Genomic DNA, 27,474 nt, shown 5'->3' on the forward strand with positions numbered 1-27,474 from the left:
TTCTCCCATTCTGTAGGTTGCCTGTTCATTCTGATGGTAGTTTCTTTTGCTGTGCAGAAGCTCTTTAGTTTAATTGGATCCCATTTGTCAATTTTGGCTTTTGTTGCCATTGCTTTTGGTGTTTTAGATATGAAGTCCTTGCCCATGCCTATGTCCTGAGTGGTACTACCTAGGTTTCCTTCTAGAGTTTTTATGGTATTAGGTCTAACATTTAAGTCTCTAATCCATCTTGAATTAATTTTCGTATAAGGAGTAAGGAAAGGATCCAGTTTCAACTTTCTATTTATGGCTAGCCAATTTTCCCAGCATCATTTATTAAATAGGGAATCCTTTCCCCATTTCTTGTTTTTCTCAGGTTTGTCAAAGATCAGATGGTTGTAAATGTGTGGTATTATTTCTGAGGACTCTGTTCTGTTCCATTGGTCTATATCTCTGTTTTGGTACCAGTACCATGCTGTTTTGGTTACTATAGCCTTGTAGTATTGTTTGAAGTCAGGTAGCATGATGCCTCCAGCTTTGTTCTTTTGACTTAGGATTGTCTTGGCAATGAGGGGTCTTTTTTGGTTCCACATGAACTTTAAAGCAGTTTTTTCCAATTCTGTGAAGAAACTCATTGGTAGGTTGATGGGGATGGCATTGAATCTATAAATTACCTTGTGCAGTATGGCCATTTTCACGATATTGATTCTTCCTATCCATGAGCATGGTATGTTCTTCCATTTGTTTGTGTCCTCTTTTATTTCACTGAGCAGTGGTTTGTAGTTCTCCTTGAAGAGGTCCTTTACATCCCTTGTAAGTTGGATTCCTAGGTATTTTATTCTCTTTGAAGCATTTGTGAACAGAAGTCCATTCATGATTCGGCTCTCTGTTTGTCTGTTACTGGTGTATAAGAATGCTTGTGAATTTTGCACATTAATTTTGTATCCTGAGACTTTGCTGAAGTTACTTATCAACTTAAGGAGATTTTGGGCTGAGATGATGGTGTTTCTAAATACACAATCATGTCATCTGCAAACAGGGACAATGTGACTTCTTCTTTTCCTAATTGAATACCCTTTATTTCTTTCTCTTGCCTGATTGCCCTGGCCAGAACTTCCAACATTATGCTGAATAGGAGTGGTGAGAGAGGGCATCACTGTCTTGTGCAGTTTTCAAAAGGAATGCTTCCAGTTTTTGCCCATTTGGTATGATATTGGCTGTGGGTTTGTCATAAATAGCTCTTATTATTTTGAGATACGTTCCATCAATATCGAATATATTGAGAGTTTTTAGCATGAAGGGCTGTTGAATTTTGTCAAAGGCCTTTTCTGCATCTATTGGGATAATCATGTGATTTTTGTCTTTGGTTCTGTTTATATGCTGGATTATGTTTATTGATTTGCATATGTTGAACTAGTCTTGCATCCCAGGGATGAAGCCCACTTGATCATGGTGGATAAGCTTTTTGATGTACTGCAAAACAAACAACCCCATCAAAAAGTGGGCAAGGTATATGAACAGACATTTCTCAAAAGAAGACGTGCATACAGCCAACAGACACATGAAAAAATGCTCGTCATCACTGACCATCAGAGAAATGCAAATCAAAACCACAATGAGATACCATCTCACACCAGTTAGAATGGTAATCATTAAAAAGTCAGGAAACAACATGTGCTGGAGAGGATGTGGGGAAATAGGAACACTTTCACACTGTTGGTGGGATTGTAAACTAGTTCAACCATTATGGAAAACAGTATGGCGATTCCTCAAGGATCTAAAACTAGAAGTACCATATGATCCAGCCATCCCATTACTGGGTATATACCCAAAGGATTGTAAATCATGCTGCTATAAAGACACATGCACATGTATGTTCATTGCGGCACTATTCACAATAGCAAAGACTTGGAATCAACCCAAATGTCCATCAGTGACAGACTGGATTAAGAAAATGTGGCACATATACACCATGGAATACTATGCAGCCATAAAAAAGGATGAGTTTGTGTCCTTTGTAGGGACATGGATGCAGCTGGAACCCATCATTCTCAGCAAACTATCACAAGAACAGAAAACCAAACACGCATGTTCTCACTCATAGGTAGGAACTGAACAATGAGATCACTTGGACTCAGGAAGTGGAACATCACACACCGGGGCCTATTATGGGGAAGGGGAAGGGGGGAGGGATTGCACTGGGAGTTTTACCTGATGTAAATGAGGAGTTGATGGGTGCTGATGAGTTGATGGGTGCAGCACACCAACATGGCACAAGTATACATATGTAACTAACCTGCACGTTATGCACATGTACCCTAGAACTTAAAGTATAATAATAACAATAATAATAATAATAAAAAGAAATTGCTGTATTATCAAGGTGCCTTTCTCTAATGATCAAGTTTGGTTTTGAATCCAGTGAGCACATGTTATTCTGATACTAATTCATTAAGAAAAAGTTATTGAAGACTAATTTCTTGTTATAAGAATGGCTGGTTTATCACTGTATCCTTATAGAAACTTACCTAAGAAGTGATCAAACAGATTTTTGCACTTACTATTTTCTAAACTCTCATATATTTATGATTTCTAGAATTTTAAAAATGGTAATTTTACTGTTCCTTTTTTGCATTGCCAATTAGGTCCATCATCTGGTTATGTTTAATAAACCTCCACAGTCACTTGATATTTTTAACCTGTATGTAAAAATAAGGTAAAATTTTAGCATTGTGAACTAATTTTCCTTTTTAAATATATAACAAATTGAATACATTTTATTCATTCTAAATTTTAAACAAGTAAATTCATGACATAATCTATAACTTCCAAAAATAAAACTGAAAGCCAAAGACTATTAATTATCACATATCACATATGAAATTTGATCTTTATAGCTAAGATCAAATGATTAATGTTGCTTTCAAAAATTGATTTGTGATCCTGATGTTTTCGGATCAATTGATAGCAATTATTTTTGCGCAATCAGTTAACAACTGACAGATGCAAAGTATTGATTTTTTTTCAGGTGAGGCTTAGGCTCCCTGAGCAGCTACAGTAGGAGAAAGAAGTAGTGGCATTTAATTCTAATGTATTCCTGAGAAAGTGGTGACTGACTGCAGTTCATGAAGTCCATGGCAAATGTTAGATGAAATGGTGAAATTATTCAGAAACATTAAAATTAAAAATTAAATTAGAATTCAGAATATTGAGTAATAAATCCCATGCCATGCATATTAGCATTGCCATTTAACTTGATGAAAGTTGCCTTAAAGAGACAACCTTATATTGTAAGTACTAATAGGAAGATGTATGCTAATTTTCTGATAGAGCAAGATCAGAGAAAGTTGATTACAAAACTGTATCAAAAGCGTTAGAATTTATATTATTTATAAAACTAAAGAGTTACATAATGTAGTTATAACATTAATCCGGGGTGACAAAATTATTTCATTGCTATTGTCCTTGTTTAGTAGTGTGGTACAGGCCAGGCACAGTGACTCACACCTATAATCCCAATGCTGGGGGGGGGGGCGAGGCTGGTGGATCACCTGAGGCCAGGAGTTCGAGACCAGCCTGGCCAATGTGGGGAAACCCCATCTCTACCGAAAATACAAAAAATTAGCCAGGCATGGTGGTGGGTGCCTGTAGTCCCAGCTACTCAGGAATCTGAGACAGGAGAACTGCTTGAACCCAGGAGGTGGAGGCTGCAGTGAGTCGAGATCGTACCATTGCACTCCAGCCTGGGCAGCAAGACCGAAACTTCATCTCAAACAAACAAACAACAGTAACAGAAAGTAGTGTGATGCATTGCATATTTACAAAAAAAGATTCAAAATTAGTTATACAATATTTACTGGAGAGCCTACTAGAGACCAAGCATTGTTAGGAATAAAACGAAGAACACAGAGCTCATCCCACCATCCTTCACATAGATCGCAATCCAGAGAAAAGAGAAGTAGGTCAGGCTCCATCATGAAAATAAACATATTGTTACAATCTGTGATGAACACCATAAAGAATTTCAGGTTGCAAAAGAACTGACCTGCACATTAATGTATCAGTACAATATAAACTATCTATTTCATTTTAACTCTTTTATTCCAATAAGTTGACATTAATGTGTGTCGTAGATATAAAAATAGCTATTTAAGTCTCTAAGATCAGTTGAGGAATGTTTGAAGTGACTTCTTTTGCTAAGGTTTTATCTTTATGACAAGGTATAAAATAAAAATTCCCTATGTTTAATTGTTAGTTTTTATTTCACAAAGGTTTTTTACATTAAAAAGATAATTATCTCATGATTATATTAAGTGAAATTCTAAAAACTTTCCCAAACAGTATGTCAAACGCATGAGTATGCTGAACGCACAAATTTTCTTAAGTATTATGAATAATTCTGATAAAATGAGAAACTTTTGTGTGGAGGGAGAAAGAAAAAACGATGAATATATACAACCTAAATAGTAGAGGCTACACATAAAATAAGTATACCACAAGCACGTGGTAAATGTTCTAACAATGGTACAAATGAGATGTGGAATTTTAGACAGGAGAGAAACATCAGTTTCACCTTGTTGGGACGGGGAAAAACAATAATAGAGGCGTGGGCTTAGCACTGTAGGTGAACTTTAGATAGGAATTGAGGAATAATGATTCATAAAAAGTATATTAAACAAACTTCCAAAATTAGGAAATTTCAGGGTCTTTAAGGAATAGCAATCTTATTTGGTCTGAGAGAATTTAAGGTATTCATTAGGAATCATGATAAAGTAGACTGGAAGAGCAGGGATGAATCCGATTGTCAAGGGGTTTTGAATGTAAAAGTAGGAAATTTCACATAATTCAGAGAATTTTGTTGTTCATTATTTATTATGAAGAAAAAATTAAAATAGTATTAAAATTTGTAAGAAAAAATAAGGAATATTTGTGGGTATTTCTAAGGTACCTCTTGGATAGCTCCCAGAAATTAATGCTAAATCAGACTAATGAATGCACATTTTTAGCAGTTAACTTAGAAATCCTTCAAGTTCGAACAATTTTAGCATGAAAATGTAGCATGACCTAATTCTTGATCTTAGGCTCATAAGATCTGAAACAGCTAAAGGAGGACTATGTTTTTTCCATAAAATAACTGACAAGTTTATGAAGGTCATTTCTTCCACGTTTCTTACTACTACAGGGTCATATTATGTGGCTCAGCAATTTTTAACATTTACAAATCTCATAATTGTGAAACAAACATGAAAATTTTATTTGTCCTCAGTTAAACCTTGGATCAGTATTGGTTTTATTTTCTCTTATATTAAATCAAATTTTCTGTTGTTTCTATTTATGTTCCTAGGGCTTCTACTTATATTTTGTTTTCTGGTCTGTTTATAAATCACAGATCCCAGGGATTTATGCTGTCTCCAACAGCCTCCTTTGTTGATGCTTCTGATGTGACACAAGGGGTTGATACCATGTGGACTTCTGTCAGCCCCTCTGTTGCAGCACCCTCTGTGTGCCAGGAGGATGTATGCCACAATGGAGGCACATGCCATCCCATCTTCCTCTCCAGTGGTATAGTGTCATTCCAATGTGACTGTCCACTACATTTCACTGGCCGCTTCTGTGAAAAAGGTAATCAATCTTCATTATCCTTTTGTATTTATTTTTAAAAACTTCTCCAGAGAATGGACAGGAGTTGAAATGTATTGTAAACTTAGTGATGGGTACTAGCACAAACGAGAAACATCTGTATAATTTTATTTAAAAATGAATTCTGATAGAATACGTTCAGTTTAGTATTGTAGAAGCAAACCTAAGATGTTTTTGGCATTAGGAATGCCATTCAACATATATTTCCAATTGCCATATAAAATAGAAGTTAAAATTCAAACATAGTGTTTTCTATGTAGTTACTTCTAAAATTACGGTGAATCTTTCCTTTGTTTCCATAGAGATAATTAGGTTATAACTAATACTATTTTTATTGCTTAATTGCAAAATAGTCACATTTATATACTTCATATGCAAATCCTCATATTTGAATTTAGTGTTTAATAATAATACATTAACTTTTGATGCTTAAGAACATGATTTTAACATTAATGAAGCTGTTAATGAATGAAAAAAATATATTATCCTATTGTCAACATCTAATAGCCTCCTAAGATGTTTTCAGTTAATTAGGGAAATGCTAGACAACTAAAGCCAGAAACACCCTGGACAGATTACAAAGGCATTAAGTCATGATGCAGCTGACTGATTGTCCTTGCACGATAGCTGAAGTGTCGTTGTGTCTATACAACTAATCTCATGTTCTAAATTACGGAGGAGGGGATGGGGAGTACTATTGGATTATGATTCAGATAGCAGATAATTTATTACTTATCCAAGACTATATTTAATAACTCCCCATTTAAGCGCTAAAATGTGGGACCGCCTAATGTTAATTCAAGGTGTATGGATGTGGCTGTGTGTGTGTTATTCCTACCTTCTTCCACAATGACTTTGTGTGACTGTGAATGTTTAATATTTAGCCAAGTAAGCAAACAAATACAGTAAAAGGCACAGAAATGGAAACATAGTCTATTTTCATGTTCATGTTAAGACATCATAGAAGTGTTCTTCAAAATTGATTTTGTCTATAAAATGCTCTGAAGATACATCACTATGGCTTGATTTTTAGAAAAGTATTTCATGTGTTTGCAAAATATCATGATGTTTGCTTTCTGCTATAATTTAAAGCCATTGATATTATATGAATAGAGGGGTCTAGGGAGATAATTTGGATTGTAAAGCTCTTTTAGATCTACATTTAACTATTTAAAACTCTGAGATGCTTTTTATCTTTTTTATTTTGTGCTAGGTGGAGTCTTAAAAAATACTCTTATTTATTAATCTATCTTGAGATGGAGTCTCGCTCTGCTGTCCAGGCTGGAGTGCAGTGGCGTGATCTTGGCTCACTGCAACCTCCACCTCTCGGGTTCAAGTGATTCTCCCGCCTCAGCCTCCTAAAGTGCTGGGATTACATATGTGAGCCACTGTGACTGGTCTATTTTAGTTTTTTAATGTTAGTGTATCTCCTGGTCAGACATACACATTACACTAGCAATAACCCTCTAAGCCATCATTTCTCTCTGTCCCACTGAATCCTCAATTCTCTCTCTTTTAACTCTTTACCTAGTATCTTTAACACTTCATAGAGTAACCTGTATTGTCCTCCAGAAAAAAAACAAATAGAGGTATTTTGGAGTTAAGCAAGGCTTCATTGAGGTTTAATTGTATTTGATGTTTTTGGTAGCAGAATATAGGAAATTGACCCCAGGAAAAGAATTGAAAATCTACCCTACTTTTGCTGTAGAAATTATGTTTTCATATTATTAATCATTTTATACTTCTTAAGTTTTTAACTAGTTTTCTTGCTGAATTTATAATATTTTAAAAACCACTAAATGGGATGTTTTGCTAAACACTAAGTAATCTATAGAGTATTTCTTTTTTAAAAGTACATAACGAACACTATGACTAATAGTTTTATTAATAATTCTTACTAATTACAAAATTGCAATTGAAGAGTAACTAATTCATTAATACTGAGGCATGTGATATACTAAACAAAATTAATGTAATAAGACTATTTTTAGATTATCATAATATTATCTGTAATTTTTTTTGTTGCTGCCTCTTTTGGAAAGTGTTTCAGTACAGTACATAGAGTGCCATGTGATGTGCATGTTCAGAACTGAAATTTTATTTATAAATATCAAAGTAATGAATATTTATTTTTAACCATTTACTCTTCACATTTTAATTATCTTGCCTCTTTCTATCATAAAGAAAGCCAAGGGCAGGATTGTGTTTTCAACCTATTGTTCTAAATGTAATTTGTGATGTTATGTGCCTTAGCATCCATACTGATACATGTTGACTACTGCTAATGCCTAAGATCTGTAATTCTGGAATCTGGCCCTAGGATGTCATTTTTTATAGTATGACTCAGGTTGGCCAGATGAAACCTGAATCATGCTACAGATGATGAAATTTAAGTGTAAATTTCAGTAATTATTATATGCCATTTTCAAATTGTTTCAATTGCCTGGTAAAAACTTTGCTTTGGATAAATAGTTCCTAAATCTTCCCTATTTATATTTATTATATTCACATTTTTATAACTTCTTAGAAATGTTCTCAGTATTAAATGCTTACATTTTACAGATAAATCAGAATTTACAGATAGAATGCCATGAAAATAATTTTTAAATGAATCCATTATTAAGTACAATCAACACCTAAAATATATGAACTTCTGCTTCAGGAACGAAATTTGCATGATATTGTTGTGAAGAGTCCTGATTTACCAGACACTGCACTGAGTGCTTCATGCGTCCTATTTCACTTAACCCTCAGAATAACCCTGCTGAAGTAGGCTCTCTAAATTACCCCCATTTACAAATGAGAGATCTAAAGCTTCGAGTTGTTAAATTACTTTGTCAAGGTCACACAGTTTGTACATGGTAGAAATGGGATTAGAAGTAATCTTGGCTGACTCCAGATTTCACATTTAACCACCATGCTATATTACTGTACTAGTTGGAAAATCAAATTTAATGTGATGGCATGACATAAAATTTTTAAATTGTTCCACTCTGTCATCTGTTTATGAAAGAAAAAAATCTTTGCTTCGGGAAGCAAAGAGAGTTTTCTTTAAAAAATGAAATTTCAAAAATCATCAAACCAAAGAAGTTAATGTTGATCTAGTAAGTTTTTAATGCAGAAGATATCATAGTCCCCATAAAATTAAACTGAAAAACACACATTAGGTGAACCAAAAAATTTGTCTGAGTGGTCATATCTTTTCATAATGATTTTACTTAAACTAAAATCTAGAAAGCAGATTTTAAAGTATTTGAATTTCAGAAAAATCTAGACATAACTGATGAAAGAACATGACTGAAAAAATATATAATTGTGTAGACATCTAGATGTAAAGATATGCTGGAAACTGATTTTTCTTCCCAAGCCTCACTCCTTTTTACTTCTAGTTAATGTTCTTAACCTGTGAAAGAATGTTATGATATTTTAACAACTTTCATGTTTCACAGAAAAATAGAGATGTCAATTAAAGTATAGGCCTTAACTAAAATAGCACTAGATCCAGTAACACAGAGAAAGGATTTCTGGAGCTATAAGACTAAGGAATGGGTCACCCACACACCTATTTCCCATCTACTTGGGATTACATCATATGCTGCTCTACTTTATCAAATCATCCATATTCAATCAACTGATAACATTGACTTATAGAATTAGTTTGATTTAATATGCTCTTTTTTTCTTCAACACATGCTATCTTAATTCATATTAACTAAATCTTGTTGCCTACTTCATCATAATGATCTCACATCTCACCAAGAGAAACATAAGAGCATATATTCTTGCTTTGTTTTATATGGCTGCATGAAGGCAGATGGCTGTCTCCTACTGTAAAGTTCAGAATGACAGATTTAGAATAGCAGTGCCTTGTGTTGGGGAAAAGCGTATGCCTCTGACTATTAATTATAAGATTAACATTTTTAAGTAGCCTCATACTTTTTAGTGTTCTATAAAACAGTTTTATAAATAATACAATAAAGGAGTATTTAAATGCCATACATTAACAGCAAGAAATATTTTGTTTTAATTGATATTCTATCTACATATATTACATATATATTTAAAGGTTAATTGTACTGAGTAAATTACAAAAGTAGAAATAAAAGTGAGACGCTTTACTAGGTGTTTTGTTTCGTTAAAAAAATAGACTGCCTGGATATCTTTGCTTTTACCGTAACTGTAATATATTAAAAGTGTACAAGAGTAGTACTAATTTATTTGTTAACTTTAGGTCAGATGTCTGAGTGTCAGGCATTCCACAACTAAGAAGGCAGGGAAACAGAGCATTAGTAAGGTTCTTACAACAGTGATATCTCTTCCAGAGAACTGATAGTCTACATCATCAGAAAAGGACCAAGAAATAGGTGTCTGCCTTTTCAAATGTTAATATCCATGTCTGAAAATCTGTATGAAATCAGAGAGCAGTGCTGCATATTTATCAGTACATGACAATGGCTGAAATACTGAGATGTTAAATTGAAAATAAATGTGAAGTGAAGTCAACAACAGTGACTGAAAGGAGATGAGATTACCTATTATCAAAGACAGGGGATTTCATTTTTGAAGTCAGAGGTACACTGGAGGTTTATAACCTGCTCTTCTCTTCACTATGAACTACAGCATTCTCCAGCAGGGAACACTGGGCTCAGCTGGAGACAAAAACAGCTTATTCCCTATTCTCTTGCTTATAACTATGACACAATCCTCAGTGAGCTTAAATCAAGGTTTTGACAGGGCTGTGTTCCTTACTGGAGCATCTAAGTGAGCATGCATTTCCTTGCCTTTTCCATCTTCTAGAAGATGTCTGAATTTTTTGGCTCATGGTCCCTTCATTTATTTTCAAAGAAAGCAATGGCAGGTCTACTTTTTCTCATATTGTATCTCTCAGACTTACTCTTACAACACCCTTTTCTACACTTAAGGATGCTTGTGATTATATAGGCCCACTGAGATACTCCAGGATAATCTCTGTATCTCAGAGTCAGCTGGCTAGCAATCTTAATTCCATCTGCATCCCCAACTCCCCTTTGTCATGTAAAGTAAGATAGGCACAGTTCCCAGGAATTGGGCTTTGGACATCTTTGGGAGGCCATTATTCTGCCTACCACAGGACCTCTGTCATCTTTCAGGAGACTTACATGATTATACAAAAAAGGGAACCTATTGGGTGGATATCTAGTGTTCATCAAATTGAGGAAAGTAAATGAAATCAGCTTAGAAAATGTATCAAAAGATGTTCAATGTTCTGGAGAGCCAGGGAACAAGAGTTATAATGAGGCTGATCTAGGAACAGACTGGTCTATCCGCCCCCAGCACGGGACATGTGCCATGTTCTGAGCCACTTGCTTGAGATTCAGAGTCCCAGGAGACACTGAAATTGTCTAATTGGCAACACCTCAACCATATGCTAACCCACTGCCTGTGCAAGAGAAAGAGGAGAGGAACAAGAGAGGCCATTTTTCCTTGGGCTTGTGAAATAGTAACTAGACCATACAATCCACCAAGATATCACAAAACAGGCCTCTTCTTTATTTCAACACAAAAATATAATCATTCGGCCGGGCGCGGTGGCTCAAGCCTGTAATCCCAGCACTTTGAGAGGCCGAGACGGGCGGATCATGAGGTCTGGAGATGGAGACCATCCTGGCTAACACAGTGAAACCCCGTCTCTACTAAAAAATACAAAAAACTAGCCGGGCGTGGTGGCGGGCTCCTGTAGTCCCAGCTACTCGGGAGGCTGAGGCAGGAGAATGGCGTAAACCCGGGAGGCGGAGCTTGCAGTGAGCTGAGATCCGGCCACTGCACTCCAGCCTGGGCGACAGAGCGAGACTCCGTCTCAAAAAAAAAAAAAAAAAAAAAAAAAAAAAATCATTTACAAAAGGCATTCATAGCATGTGTGGACATTTTTTTTTTTCTCCCTGGATTTCTGTCTTTTATGTCCATTTATTTTGCAGAATAGTTTAGCAAAACTTTTTGTTGCCTTTCATCTGTGCAAACACAACATAAATACATCATCAAAATATTTCCATAAACAAAGATTTTTCCCTTTCTTACTTTCAATTTAGGTAATCAAGAAAACTATTTTATGGAGAAAATAGTATCTGAAATGGTACTTAAGGATCAGTTTAAATGATACTTAAAATAAATCAGAATGAACAAATACTTGAAAGAGAAGAGAGCTGTCTAGTTTGGTTTGGGAGCAGAGCAGATATGGGATTGACTGAGAAATAAAGCTGGAAATTCAGGTGTGACTCATACGGCAGAGAACGCTAAATGACAGATTAAAATATAAAACCATTAGAATGGTTTTCAATCAATCAAAAGACATAATGACCAGAATTGGACTTCAAAATGATAGATCTGAGAGTAGAATATAGAAAGGATTATGGTGGGGAAGAAGATGAGATGGGGAGAAAAATTGAGAAATAATTACAACAGGTCAGAAAATAGGGTGAAAACTCTTTTAACCCTCATGCTTTCTAATAGTTTGGAAGCATAGATCTTTGTGTTCTCTTTTGCAGAATACAGTATAGATTTTTTAAATCCAAAATTTACCAGAATGGATAAGGCTTATGTCCTTTCATATATTATTTTGTGAATAAAAATATGTGGTATAAAATGTGGTTATAGAAAACAAGTCACAGTAAAGGTTCCATTCTTTCTTTTTGGCACTATCTTCTGCCCCACCTATTCACAGAAAAACTGAATTATATGCAGTAAAACTTGACCATGGCACAAATGATATGGATAATAAAGCAAATGATATAGGCCTATTCTACAAAAGGTTACAGTCAAAGCAAGAATGATCAACTAGCTAAATATTTCCAAGTACATGTATTCATGCACACTGGGAAGTGTGATTTATCTTATATTTCTAATTCAGGGCTAAATTTCTTAACAGCCATGACTTCATTGCATGCATTCCTATTTGTTTTTAATACAATTGTTATATACATCACATGTATACCCACACATAAAGATAATTTAACACATAAAATATAATTAAAATACATGTTTAAAGTTTTTGTAGAATTACTAAAATCATTCACTATTGAAATATTTTAGAGGTGCAGAAACAATGTTCAAAAAAAGTGTAGTAACTTAAGTAAACTACTAGTTAAAGGCAAGTGTAGAACTAGAATACAAGGTCCATACAGAAAATGTACCACAGCATGTCCCCCAAAGTTTTTCAGGGTATATTCCAAGTTGAATTACAAGAAAAATATATTGAGTTGCGTATACTTGAAATGAACAATTGCATAAACCGATAAGATACTAATGACCTCAATTGTACCAAATTATCTCTAGAGAATAGATACATATTTTACTCTAGGTATAGAAACTTAACATTTGATGAGTTTACTAATAGTCCTTTTAATTGGCAGACATGTTTAAAAGCATTTTTTTCTAAAGTAAATTTGCTAACAAAAATAGAAAGCAGAAAATATCATTATAATTTCTTACATAATGCCAATGAAATCACTTTAAGTGGCAATGTTTAAACAGTTGGTAGAATTAGAAAAAAAATGGTATTCAGTGATCATGCAACTTAATTTTTAATGGTTCCAGGACAGGGTGCACTGGGAGTTGAGAAAGTCCTGTTTAAATCTACAATGAGGAAATGCCATTTAAGCCAAAACTTAAAAAATAGAAAGTCACTAGAATTTTGAAAAGCAGAGGAAAGAATGTTCCAAAGAGAGTAGTATACTACCATAAACATGAGTATATAAGAATGACTTTTATGAGTTTTTTTTTAAAGGAAGACCATAAGTACTGATAATTTTCTTAGACTTAATATAAGACTAAAACCAATGATTGAAGAAAAATAAATGCCTCTAATTTCATTCACTGATGTATTTTAAATTTATAATGAGCCTATTTTCCCTCATCTAATGAATTTTAATGAAGTTTTATGGCCAAATGCTAAATATGACTATTTTTTCTGATACTGCAATTCAGTCTTTCAAAGAAAACACTATGTTTTTCCATAGGAGAACACATTATCAGATAACTAAATTAACGGGGGTTAGTTGAGAATCTTAATGTCATTTGACATTTAAAAATTTTAAATAATGGTAGAGGAACTACATTAATATTTTTGTATTACACTATTTACAATAAAATAGTAAGGATGTGTAAGAAAATACTATTCTCTAGTTAACGGGAATAAATCAGGGAAAAGGATTGAAGAATATAAATTTGGATGATATGAAAACAGACCAACAGTAAAAACAAGGGCTAATGTGAACCTGCCCTAAAATGTTATTACACGATGGCAAAACAACAACAAAAAGCTATAATGAGCAGAGATAATTAAGAACAAAATGTGTTATCTCTGGGAAATTCACTTTCATTTTTGTCAGCATGCAACCTGGCTTTGGTAGGAAAAACTTAAGAACTTATATGTAAAATACAACATCATGCCCTTACTTGTAAATACAATCTTATTAATGAAATTGAAAACTATCTGAGCAGAAGAATTTATTATTAACTGTCCTGGGAATATTAAATCAATTTAAGTTGCTTTAATCTGTTTTGGTAAGGTTTCTCTGTGAATGTCTCTATTCTCTGTCCTAGGATCATAGATATGGATCTGAATAAATATGAAGAGATATGAAGCAATATGGAAATTAAATATAATCTTCACACAAATATGCCACCTTTTGTCTGCAGTTCTCTTGGTTGCTTGTGGGTTTAAAAGTAGGAAATGGAAACTTTGTGTAATCTCAATGTTTCTGAAGATTACAGTAGTCCCCACTACTCCACAGGGGATAGAATTCAAAGACCGTCCCGCAGTAGAAGCCTGAAACCTCAAATAGTACCAAGTCCTATATCCAGTCATCCTTTGTATTTACAGGAGATTGGCTCCAGGTTTCTTCTCAGATACCATAAACAATCAAGTTTCTTATATAAAATGGACAAAGGAATTTTTCACATCCCAGGTGGGATGGATGGGGATGGTATGAGATTTCATCACAGTACTCAGAAAGGTGCGCAATTTAAAATGTGTGAATTATTTCTGGAATTTTCTATTTAATATTTTTTAATGGCATTTGCCCATGGAGTAACTGAAACTGAGGAAAGCAAAATAGCAAATAATGAGAAACTACTGTAATATCAGATTGTCTTAGCCCATTTTCTGTTGCTATAACAGAATACCATAGACTAGGTAATTTATAATACACAGAAATTTAATGGTTCGTAGTTCTGGAGACTAGAAAGTCCAAAATTGAGGGGTCACATCTGGTGAGAGCCTTCTTGCTGTATCATCCCATGATAGTAGACAAAAGGGCAGAAAGACAGTGAAAGAGAAAAAGAAAAAGGGAGCCCAACTACCCCTTTTATAATGAACCCCCTCCTATGATAATGGTGTAAATCCATTCACTTTGTCCTCGGGACCAAATCACCTCTTATTATACCGAACAGGCTAACATTGTTGTATTGAGGAGTAAGTTTCCAACACGTTTTAGGGTCACACATTCAAACCATAGTACAAATGTAGTAACCAAGAAATAAGAAAGCAACAGATAATAACAGCTAATATTTACCATGGTACGCTTGGTACATGCACACTGTCCTAAAGTCTTTTCATGCATTTTCTCTTTCATTCCACACACCAATTCTGTGAATCAAGTAATAATTTATTAGTTGGAGGCTTTTTTATCTCCAAATTATAGAAATCAACTCAATAATAAATAACTTATAGTGACTAATTTAATCCTCATGAATCAGTGTGATTTTGGAGTAAATATTATTCTATCCCCACAATACAAGAGAAAAAATGGAGGCAGAGAGTTTAAGTGTCTTGTCCATGGTTAACTCAGCCAGTAAATTCTGGAACTAAGATTGGAATCCAAGCTTTTTGAACTAGTTTACCTATCTAATCCAAGTTAAAATAAACAATGATAGATTCAAACTTATTATATGAAAATAAAGGTGGAATCTCACAGAACCCTAGAATGAGCATGCAAAGATGTTTGCAGAAGGGAACTACAACTAGGAACAAAAGCACTCTCAGTATTTTTTTGTTCAAGTCATGTTTCATTTTTACTACCATGTCCTGATTGACAACGGATTTTGAATGAACATTGTAGAGTCCTTCTCCCAAGGAAGACCTGAATCATTCTTAGATTGAACCTGAGGAAGAGATACTAGCTGTCCAGTTTGGCTAAGGGAACCACCCCTCATTCAATGGCTCTAGTCCAAAGTATGCCATACCAGCCAGTCTGCTGAAAATCAGCTCATTGATCTACCTGCAGATTAGAAAGCAGCTGCCTAAGAAGGAAGAATTATGGTGGGCTGGGAATATACCACAAAATATGTAAACTACAATTATTCAAATTCCCATCCTACTGGTGAAAAAAGTGAGCACAGAGAAAATAATTTGTGGGGTCAACAAACCAGAACTCAGTAATTTGTGGTGATTACCAAAGTAAGAACTCAAACCAAAGTGTATTTAATGCCAAAAGTTATCTTAAACTACTATACATTTCTATTAAAAATTATTTCTTAACAAAAACAAAAATAATGTAATCTATATTGAGACAGTAATGCATTCAGTTATTAAATGACCTGACTTAGTAGATTGTACTCAAGAATAATTTCATTTCTTCTAACACTGACTATAGAAATCTTCTATCAGATTTCTCTTACTCTCTTATTTTGTGACAACCTGGGAATATCCCATAGCTCTCAGGTCACTGGTAGGTATTGAAAAATCTACTCCAATTTAAAACTTCCCTTCTATATTCAATTTGAAACTGTCCACACCCTTCTGCCCTTCCCTTTGATTCACTTCCTCCTCAGAGCTAGAGTCTTCAAGGTCAGATCAGGATAGCAGAAATCAGGAAAGGCATCAAAAGTCATATTCCTCAGTAGGTGTTCATTATAATTCTGCATGGGCAGCAAACGCATTCTGTCATTGCGACTGCATCAATGGTTTGTTGGTGATTCCCCATGACACCTTTCCCTGTTGTAGGCTGTGCACTCTCAGCTAATATCCTGCAAGCTCTCTTTAGCAGCTCTCAGGGAAGTACATGCCTGCTCTTTTTGGCTGGTGCACATGACAAGGTTGACATGCTATTAGACAAGATTATTTCTAGATGACTTGAGCCTTGCTACCTTCTTCGTCATCAATTGGATCCCAGAAAATCTCAGGCATCACTGACCTGCCAACTAAGAGAAATGTAAATAAACCCATGGGTGAATTCTCACTTTGTTCAACAACTTCACAGCTCTCCAACTGCTTTCAAGACTCTCCCAGCAAGAAGCAGGTCCCAGTTTCCATTTCCTGCTTCCTAATTGTAGAATGTCAAAGGCAAACAAGGCTAGACATTCTTTAAAGCAGTGAAAACAGATTTTATTCAGTAACTACTGATAGTAGGGGAAGAACTGAGTTCCATTCTGATTTGTGTGATTGAGTCTTTTTAAGTGAGGGGGACAAGTAGAGACTCAAGTAGAGCCAGAGAAGTGAAAAATTACTAAGGGTTGGTCAGTGTAAATGTGATTAGGCCTACTGTGTCTGCTAGCTGGCAATTCTCCCAAGTCAAGATTCTATTGTCCCACAGAAATAGGATAGAACAGAGGTTCTATCCTTCTTGATGATTACATTTCAAAGGAATGTCGACTGTCTTTAAGAAAGAAACTTCTGAGTTGTAAGAGATACAATAAATCTCAAAGGGACACAAGAAGGAGACATGATTGTAAGGCTTTTTAGTAAATCCTCCAAGAAAGGGAGGTCAGAGGCCTATCTTCAGGCATGGCTGAAGCAAATAAATTCATCTGGCAGTACTGAGCTTTCTCAGGTAGGCATTTCAATGGAGGGGCAGGGGAACTGGAGTCATCCTAGGGACAGGGCCTCATGCTACTAGAGATCATGCTAGACTGTGCTCCTCTCTTAATGCAGAAGCTTAGATAGAGTCATTATGTGCTGATATTTCTGCAGTTCTCATAGAACACGTGTCTAGTCCTCCCAACAACTCTCTCTACACAGATAGCAAGAGAGATTCTTACAAACTGCTTCAGCTCTACTAGCATGTGTCCCACTGTCGACTATTTCTGAATGATGCTTTTGGGGGTTTCCCCACTTGGTTTGTGAGGGGGGGTAGGATATGCCTTAGTGCTTTCTACTCTTAAATTCCTCTGAAGAATCATCCTCTTTGATAAACTCTAGCTTTCTCTCATAAGATTTGGGGAGATGGTAGCTAGGCCAATGAACATGTACCACCCAGATATGTTTTATACCCACCTTTAGAAGGGGAGGTAGTTGGGGGCGGAGCAAGATGGCCGAATAGGAAGAACTCCAGTCTCCAACTCCCAGCGCGAGCGACACAGAAGACCGGTGATTTCTGCATTTTCAACTGAGGTACTGGGGTCATCTCACTAGGGAGTGCCGGACAATCGGTGCTGGTCAGCTGCTGCAGCCTGACCAGCGAGAGCTGAAGCAGGGCGAGGCATCGCCTCACCTGGAAGCGCAAGGGGGAAGGGGATCCGTTTTCCTAGCCAGGGGAACTGAGACACACAACACCTGGAAAATCGGGTAACTCCCACCCCAATACTGCGCTGTAAGCATACAGGCATTCCAGGAGAATATATCCCACACCTGGCCGGGAGGGTCCCACGCCCACGAAGCCTCCCTCACTGCTAACACAGCAGTCTGCCGCGATCTATCCGCAAGGCAGCAGCGAGGCTGGGGGAGGGGCGCCCGCCATTGCTGAGGCTTAAGTAGGTAAACAAAGCCGCTGGGAAGCTCGAACTGGGTGGAGCTCACAGCAGCTCAAGGAAGCCTGCCTGTCTCTGTAGTCTCCACCTCTGGGGACAGCGCACAGCTGAAGACCAACAGGGGAAGTAGCGGGAGCCGGTGCAGACGCGAACGACTCTGTCTGACAGCTTTGGGGAGAGCCGCGGATCTCCCAACGCGGAGGTTGAGATCTGAGAACGGACAGACTGCCTGCTCAGGTGTGTCCCTGACCCCTGAGTAGCCTAGCTGGGAGAAATCCCCCACTAGGGGCAGTCTGACACCCCACACCTCACAGGGTGGAGTACACCCCTGAGAGGACACTTCCAAAGGAAGAATCAGACAGGTACACTCGCTGTTCAGCAATATTCTATCTTCAGCAACCTCTGCTGCTGATACCCAGGCAAACAGGGTCTGGAGTGGACCTCAAGCAATCTCCAACAGACCAACAGAGAGTCCTTCTGACTGTCAGAAGGAAAACTATCAAACAGGAAGGACACCTATACCAAAACCCCATCAGTTCGTCACCACCATCAAAGACCAGAGACAGATAAAACCACAAAGATGGGGAAGAAGCAGGGCAGAAAAGCTGGAAATTCAAAAAATAAGAGCGCATCTCCCCCTGCAAAGGAGCGCAGCCCATCACCAGCAACGGATCAAAGCTGGTCAGAGAATGACTTGGACGAGAGGAGAGAAGAAGGCTTCAGTCCATCAAACTTATCAGAGCTAAAGGAGGAATTACGTACCCAGCGCAAAGAAACTAAAAATCTTGAAAAAAGAGTGGAAGAATTGACAGCTAGACTCATTAATGCAGAGAAGATCATAAACGAAATGACAGAGATGAAAACCATGACACGAGAAATACGTGACAAATGCACAAGCTTCAGTAACCGACTCGATCAACTGGAAGAAAGAGTATCAGCGATTGAAGATCAAATGAATGAAATGAAGCGAGAAGAGAAACCAAAAGAAAAAAGAAGAAAAAGAAATGAGCAAAGCCTGCAAGAAGTATGGGATTACGTAAAAAGACCAAATCTACGTCTGATTGGGGTGCCTGAAAGTGAGGGGGAAAATGGAACCAAGTTGGAAAACACTCTTCAGGATATCATCCAGGAGAACTTCCCCAACCTAGTAGGGCAGGCCAACATTCAAATTCAGGAAATACAGAGAACGCCACAAAGATACTCCTCCAGAAGAGCAACTCCAAGACACATCATTGCCAGATTCACCAAAGTTGAAATGAAGGAAAAAATCTTAAGGGCAGCCAGAGAGAAAGGTCGGGTCACCCACAAAGGGAAGCCCATCAGACTAACAGCAGATCTCTCGGCAGAAACTCTACAAGCCAGAAGAGAGTGGGGGCCAATATTCAACGTTCTTAAAGAAAAGAATTTTCAACCCAGAATTTCATATCCAGCCAAACTAAGTTTCATAAGTGAAGGAGAAATAAAATCCTTTACAGATAAGCAAATGCTTAGAGATTTTGTCACCACCAGGCCTGCCTTACAAGAGACCCTGAAGGAAGCCCTAAACATGGAAAGGAACAACCGGTACCAGCCATCGCAAAAACTTGGCAAAATGTAAAGACCATCGAGGCTAGGAAGAAACTGCATCAACTAACGAGCAAAATAACCAGTTAATATCATAATGGCAGGATCAAGTTCACACATAACAATATTAACCTTAAATGTTAATGGACTAAATGCTCCAATTAAAAGACACAGACTGGCAAACTGGATCAAGAGTCAAGACCCATCAGTCTGCTGTATTCAGGAGACCCATCTCACATGCAGAGACACACATAGGCTCAAAATAAAGGGATGGAGGAAGATCTACCAAGCAAATGGAGAACAAAAAAAAGCAGGGGTTGCAATCCTAGTCTCTGATAAAACAGACTTTAAACCATCAAAGATCAAAAGAGACAAAGAAGGCCATTACATAATGGTAAAGGGATCAATTCAACAGGAAGAGCTAACTCTCCTAAATATATATGCACCCAATACAGGAGCACCCAGATTCATAAAGCAAGTCCTTAGAGACTTACAAAGAGACTTAGACTCCCATACAATAATAATGGGAGACTTCAACACTCCGCTGTCAACATTAGACAGATCAACGAGACAGAAAGTTAACAAGGATATCCAGGAATTGAACTCATCTCTGCACCAAGCGGACCTAATAGACATCTATAGAACTCTCCACCCCAAATCAACAGAATATACATTCTTCTCAGCACCACATCGCACTTATTCCAAAATTGACCACATAATTGGAAGTAAAGTACTCCTCAGCAAATGTACAAGAACAGAAATTATAACAAACTGTCTCTCAGACCACAGTGCAATCAAACTAGAACTCAGGACTAAGAAACTCAATCAAAACCGCTCGACTACATGGAAACTGAACAACCTGCTCCTGAATGACTACTGGGTACATAACGAAATGAAAGCGGAAATAAAGATGTTCTTTGAAACCAATGAGAACAAAGATACAACATACCAGAATCTCTGGGACACATTTAAAGCAGTGTGTAGAGGGAAATTTATAGCACTAAATGCCCACAAGAGAAAGCAGGAAAGATCTAAAATTGACACTCTAACATCACAATTAAAAGAACTAGAGAGGCAAGAGCAATCACATTCAAAAGCTAGCAGAAGGCAAGAAATAACAAAGATCAGAGCCGAACTGAAGGAGATAGAGACACAAAAAACCCTCCAAAAAATCAATGAATCCAGGAGTTGGTTTTTTGAAAAGATCAACAAAATTGACAGACCGCTAGCAAGGCTAATAAAGAAAAAAAGAGAGAGGAATCAAATAGATGCAATAAAAAATGATAAAGGGGATATCACCACTGACCCCACAGAAATACAAACTACCATCAGAGAATACTATAAACGCCTCTACGCAAATCAACTAGAAAATCTAGAAGAAATGGATAATTTCCTGGACACTTACACTCTCCCAAGGCTAAACCAGGAAGAAGTTGAATCCCTGAATAGACCAATAGCAGGCTCTGAAATTGAGGCAACAATTAATAGCCTACCCACCAAAAAAAGTCCAGGACCAGATGGATTCACAGCTGAATTCTACCAGAGGTACAAGGAGGAGCTGGTACCATTCCTTCTGAAACTATTCCAATCAATAGAAAAAGAGGGAATCCTCCCTAACTCATTTTATGAGGCCAACATCATCCTGATACCAAAGCCTGGCAGAGACACAACAAAAAAAGAGAATTTTAGACCAATATCCCTGATGAACATTGATGCAAAAATCCTCAATAAAATACTGGCAAACCGGATTCAGCAGCACATCAAAAAGCTTATCCACCATGATCAAGTGGGCTTCATCCCTGGGATGCAAGGCTGGTTCAACATTCGCAAATCAATAAACGTAATCCAGCATATAAACAGAACCAAAGACAAGAACCACATGATTGTCTCAATAGATGCAGAAAAGGCTTTTGACAAAATTCAACAGCCCTTCATGCTAAAAACGCTCAATAAATTCGGTATTGATGGAACATACCTCAAAATAATAAGAGCTATTTATGACAAACCCACAGCTAATATCATACTGAATGGGCAAAAACTGGAAAAATTCCCTTTGAAAACTGGCACAAGACAGGGATGCCCTCTCTCACCACTCCTATTCAACATAGTGTTGGAAGTTCTGGCTAGAGCAGTCAGGCAAGAGAAAGAAATCAAGGGTATCAAGTTAGGAAAAGAAGAAGTCAAATTGTCCCTGTTTGCAGATGACATGATTGTATATTTAGAAAACCCCATCGTCTCAGCCCAAAATCTCCTTAAGCTGATAAGCAACTTCAGCAAAGTCTCAGGATACAAAATCAATGTGCAAAAATCACAAGCATTCTTATACACCAGTAACAGACAAGCAGAGAGCCAAATCAGGAATGAACTTCCATTCACAATTGCTTCAAAGAGAATAAAATACCTAGGAATCCAGCTTACAAGGGATGTAAAGGACCTCTTCAAGGAGAACTACAAACCACTGCTCAGTGAAATCAAAGAGGACACAAACAAATGGAAGAACATACCATGCTCATGGATAGGAAGAATCAATATCGTGAAAATGGCCATACTCCCCAAGGTTATTTATAGATTCAATGCCATCCCCATCAAGCTACCAATGACTTTCTTCACAGAATTGGAAAAAACTGCTTTAAAGTTCATATGGAACCAAAAAAGAGCCCGCATTGCCAAGACAATCCTAAGTCAAAAGGACAAAGCTGGAGGCGTCACGCTACCTGACTTCAAACTATACTACAAGGCTACAGTAACCAAAACAGCATGGTACTGGTACCAAAACAGAGATATAGACCAATGGAACAGAACAGAGTCCTCAGAAATAATACCGCACATCTACAGCCATCTGATCTTTGACAAACCTGAGAGAAACAAGAAATGGGGAAAGGATTCCCTATTTAATAAATGGTGCTGGGAAAATTGGCTAGCCATAAGTAGAAAGCTGAAACTGGATCCTTTCCTTACCCCTTATACGAAGATTAATTCAAGATGGATTAGAGACTTAAATGTTAGACCTAATACCATAAAAACCCTAGAAGAAAATCTAGGTAGTACCATTCAGGACATAGGCATGGGCAAGGACTTCATGTCTAAAACACCAAAAGCAACGGCAGCAAAAGCCAAAATTGACAAATGGGATCTAATTAAACTAAAGAGCTTTTGCACAGCAAAAGAAACTACCATCAGAGTGAACAGGCAACCTACAGAATGGGAGAAAATTTTTGCAACCTACTCATCTGACAAAGGGCTAATATCCAGAATCTACAAAGAACTCAAACAAATATACGAGAAAAAAACAAACAACCCCATCAAAAAGTGGGGAAAGGATATGAACAGACATTTCTCAAAAGAAGATATTCATACAGCCAACAGACACATGAAAAAATGCTCATCATCACTGGCCATCAGAGAAATGCAAATCAAAACCACAATGAGATACCATCTCACACCAGTTAGAATGGCAATCATTAAGAAGTCAGGAAACAACAGGTGTTGGAGAGGATGTGGAGAAATAGGAACACTTTTACACTGTTGGTGGGATTGTAAACTAGTTCAACCATTATGGAAAACAGTATGGCAATTCCTCAAGGAGCTAGAACTAGATGTACCATATGACCCAGCCATCCCACTACTGGGTATATACCCAAAGGATTATAAATTAGTCTACTACAAAGACACATGTACACGTATGTTTATTGCGGCACTATTCACAATAGCAAAGACTTGGAATCAACCCAAATGTCCATCTGTGACAGACTGGATTAAGAAAATGTGGCACATATACACCATGGAATACTATGCAGCCATAAAAAAGGATGAGTTTGCGTCCTTTGTAGGGACATGGATGCAGCTGGAAACCATCATTCTTAGCAAACTATCACAAGAAGAGAAAACCAAACACCGCATGTTCTCACTCATAGGTGGGAACTGAACAATGAGATCACTTGGACTCGGGAAGGGGAACATCACACACTGGGGTCTATCATGGGGAGGGGGGAGGGGGGAGGAGGGAGGGATTGCATTGGGGAGTTATACATGATATAAATGATGAATTGATGGGTGCTGACGAGTTGATGGGTGCAGCACACCAACATGGCATAAGTATACATATGTAACAAACCTGCACGTTATGCACATGTACCCTAGAACTTAAAGTATAATAAAAAAAAAAAAAAAAAAAAAAAAAAAAAAAAAAAAAAGAAGGGGAGGTAGTTATCACCCATTGTTTGCAGTTTGGAAACTTTAATAAGAATTTTGAGAAAATAGGAAAAGGCCTCTTACAGATATTATATTAACATAAAGATAGAATGCATTATAATCAAGATGTAAATGAATCCACTCTTGAGGATTAATTGTATTTCTTTCTGCAATTCCTTTTTTTGGGGGTGGTGAGGGGATGGAGTCTTGCTCTGTCACCCACGCTGGAGTACAGGGGCCTGATCTCAGCTCACTGCAAACTCTGCCTCCTGGGTTCAAGGGATTCTCCTGTCTCAACTTCCCAAGTAGCTAGGATTACAGGCACGCACCACCATGCCCTGCTAATTTTTGTATCTTTAGTAGAGACGGGGTTTTGCCATGTTGAGCAGGCTGGTCTCAAACTCCTGACCTCAGGTGATCCGCCCGCCTTGGCCTCCCAAAGTTCTGGGATTACAGGATTGAACCACCACTCCTGGCTCTTTCTGCAGTTCTTTTCAAATATTTACACTGTCTTATGCCTAGTGTCAGAGGAGATTCAACTATACCCAAAACAGTTCTGAAGACATAGCTGAATTCTGAAGATCTTTAGTCTCTTACTTTTTAATCTTAAAAGTCACATGGTGTTTACATTCTACAACACATATGATATAAACAGTAAATAAAATCATTCTCCATTAATTTTTATGTTTCTCCTCTGACTACAAGCAAATCGGTTTTGCTGGTGCAAATTCCTGGAGACACATCTATTTGAGAAGCACAGGTTTATTGAAAAAGACTGGGAGTGAGTAGATAGGGAATTCAGTCTCAGTCCAATTCTTAGTTATGTAACTTTGGGGAAATCTTGACTTTTTTGACCTTCAGTTTCTCTGTCTTTGAGAGTCCATTTTAGCTCAAAATTTATTGATGCCTAGTTCTAACATGAAATCTCTCAGGTTCTGTTCAGCCATTGCTCTGAACTTCTTCGGACTAAGGAACAGCCTATGAAAGCATGCTTCACTAGCAGGGATGTCTCTTTACACCTTGGCAGAAAAGCTTGTCAGTCAGGCTCTTCTCTTACTTTGCTACCCATTGTTTGCAGAATGTGTTCTCTAAGAAGCAGAATCCAAGACAGGGATTGTTATGCAGGAATTGTATAAAGGAAGCACTCTTGAGATTAGCGTATGTGGGGAATGGGAGGCGGCAGGATTGTGAAGGCAGAGATTCACAGCATCCACCATACAAATATATCCCCCTGTGATCACTTGAATTCAACAGTAGAGTATCCTTGTGTTTATTAGAATGGGAATTCTACCATGGGCTTCTCAGGCACATTCTCTGACATCAATCACAATCAAAACAACTCCTGAGAAACAAAGGACTTTGGGATAAAAGATGCTGTTTCGAATTGTAGAGAATACCTCAAAGTCCATATTATCACTTCTTGTTTGTCTCTTGGAGTTTGAAAATATGATTTCTTCTTGCACATGATTACCTGGGGTCTTCTCTTGGACTCCTAGGTGTTTCACTTATCTAGATCCATTACTGACTTCTTTTCCAAACGATCTGTGCTTAATCCTTCTTTAAAATACGTTTATTTACCTGACATATGTCCTTCATGATCCGATGCCTGCTAATGTGTCTAGCTTTGTTTTCCTTCAACTTCCTGCCTTCCAAACCTAGAATCCAATTATACTAAGTGCATTTTAACTATCCAACATTTTATGTCTTCTTGTCTCATGTCCCATGCCTGCCAATGTTCCTTTCATGTGGAACAGTATTTCTTAACTTGGTTATTTTTCTCCTTAGAGATTTGAATCAATTATCAGTTTTGCTGGGAGGTCATTTTTGTTTTCGTCTACTCTTCCATAGTATCCTATGTCCTTCTCTATTGTATTTAACATCTTCTCTTTTCACAGTATATTCACTTAGCCTCTCCTAGATGGCAAAATATTAAAGAAGGTGACCACATTGGTTTTATATTTTTTTCTTTCCCTGGCATCTAGCATAGCACCTGGGATATATAAAAAAATTAAACATCTTTATTACATTTTAGAATAACTGGTTTTTTTTGTTTGTTTTTTGTTTTTTGTAAATCAGTAAGTAGTCATTTAGCTATTGGGTGTATTTAGCAAGTATCTTGATATTTAGGGAAAAAATGAAAAATTATAAAAATTACTTCCATTTATAGCAAACTAGAGGCACTATCCCCGACTTTTCCTCCACTCAAACTAGTTCTGAATTTGAACATATTCAAAAATTTTATATTCATTTCAGTCTGTGCCCTGAATATTCAGGCTACTCTCCTAACTTTAATTCATTGAAGAACCCTTTATAACACTTACATTTACCCTTCCCTTCTTTTGTAAATGAAGTATGAAATATTTGGACTATGATATTTACAAATATACTTGAAAAAAAAGCTTTAAAAATTCCCCAGGAACCTTCCTCATGATTATCATAGCATTTAAAACATGACAACAACAGCTAGATAAAACATTTTTGGTACATCTCTGAAACTTTGCTAGAATTTCTTGTCCTGAATAAATTGAAAACAATCCTTCATTTTCATATTTCTTATATTCATAAATATGTATTACTCTCAAAAAATTCAAGCAACTCAACCAAATTTTGATCTCAATTTTAGTTATCATAAATCACTGAAGATTAATCTCTAGATGTTTATATAATAGAATTCAGAATAAAGACAATGAAATGACATGCAATCATTTTAACTAGAGCGGAAATTTAAAACCAGTGTTGTAAATTTTCTGGAATTCCTTTGACAAATTTTACTTATTATCTCAATCACATTTGCACAATTTTACATCTATATTACATACATATCAAATGGAATATTACATCCGTATTATATGCGTATCAAATGGCACATTACAAGGACTTATTAGTTAACCTTGTTGCTAATTCCCTTCCATTAATCAAATAATAAATTCCTTAACATAAATGTGAACCCCATATCTTCTAGCCACATATACCTCATACTGCAATAATCATTGACAATTACATTTAGAAGGTCTTTATTATATACAATATTTAGTCACACCTTTTTATATTTCTATGATTATGACTTCCTATGGTATTTTATTATATTTACTTAAATACATCTTTGTGTAGACATTAATATGTATTTAGTGTGCATATACTCTGGGATATATGGAAGTATATCCTGTGGAATGTGCATTGTCATGAATACCTGCATATATTTCTTTCTACTGCTATAAAAGAAAGATGGAAAATGACTATAACAAGATGCACTTTAATCCACAAAACCATTAATGAAATGGTCCATGGCTTAAACTTTTCGATAACAATGTCTTTTGCTTTTTCACACATTTTTAGCACCTGGTTTAAGGAAGAATCTAAAAGTCGTATCTGTTGTGGATT

At 36.7% G+C, this 27,474-nt stretch overlaps 1 protein-coding gene across 2 annotated transcripts in view; it reads left to right on the top strand.

Moving 5' to 3' along the window:
* EYS (eyes shut homolog) overlaps positions 1-27,474 on the top strand; it is a 1,930,870-nt gene that overhangs the window by 1,377,928 nt on the left and 525,468 nt on the right. For both annotated transcript variants that reach the window (XM_030928557.1, XM_030928558.1), the window contains exon 28: positions 5,369-5,601. In XM_030928557.1, coding sequence (XP_030784417.1) covers positions 5,369-5,601 — 233 coding nt within the window. The remainder of the gene's footprint in view (positions 1-5,368; positions 5,602-27,474) is intronic.

This window comes from Rhinopithecus roxellana, chromosome 4, assembly GCF_007565055.1.
Source record: "Rhinopithecus roxellana isolate Shanxi Qingling chromosome 4, ASM756505v1, whole genome shotgun sequence".
NCBI lineage: Eukaryota > Metazoa > Chordata > Mammalia > Primates > Cercopithecidae > Rhinopithecus > Rhinopithecus roxellana.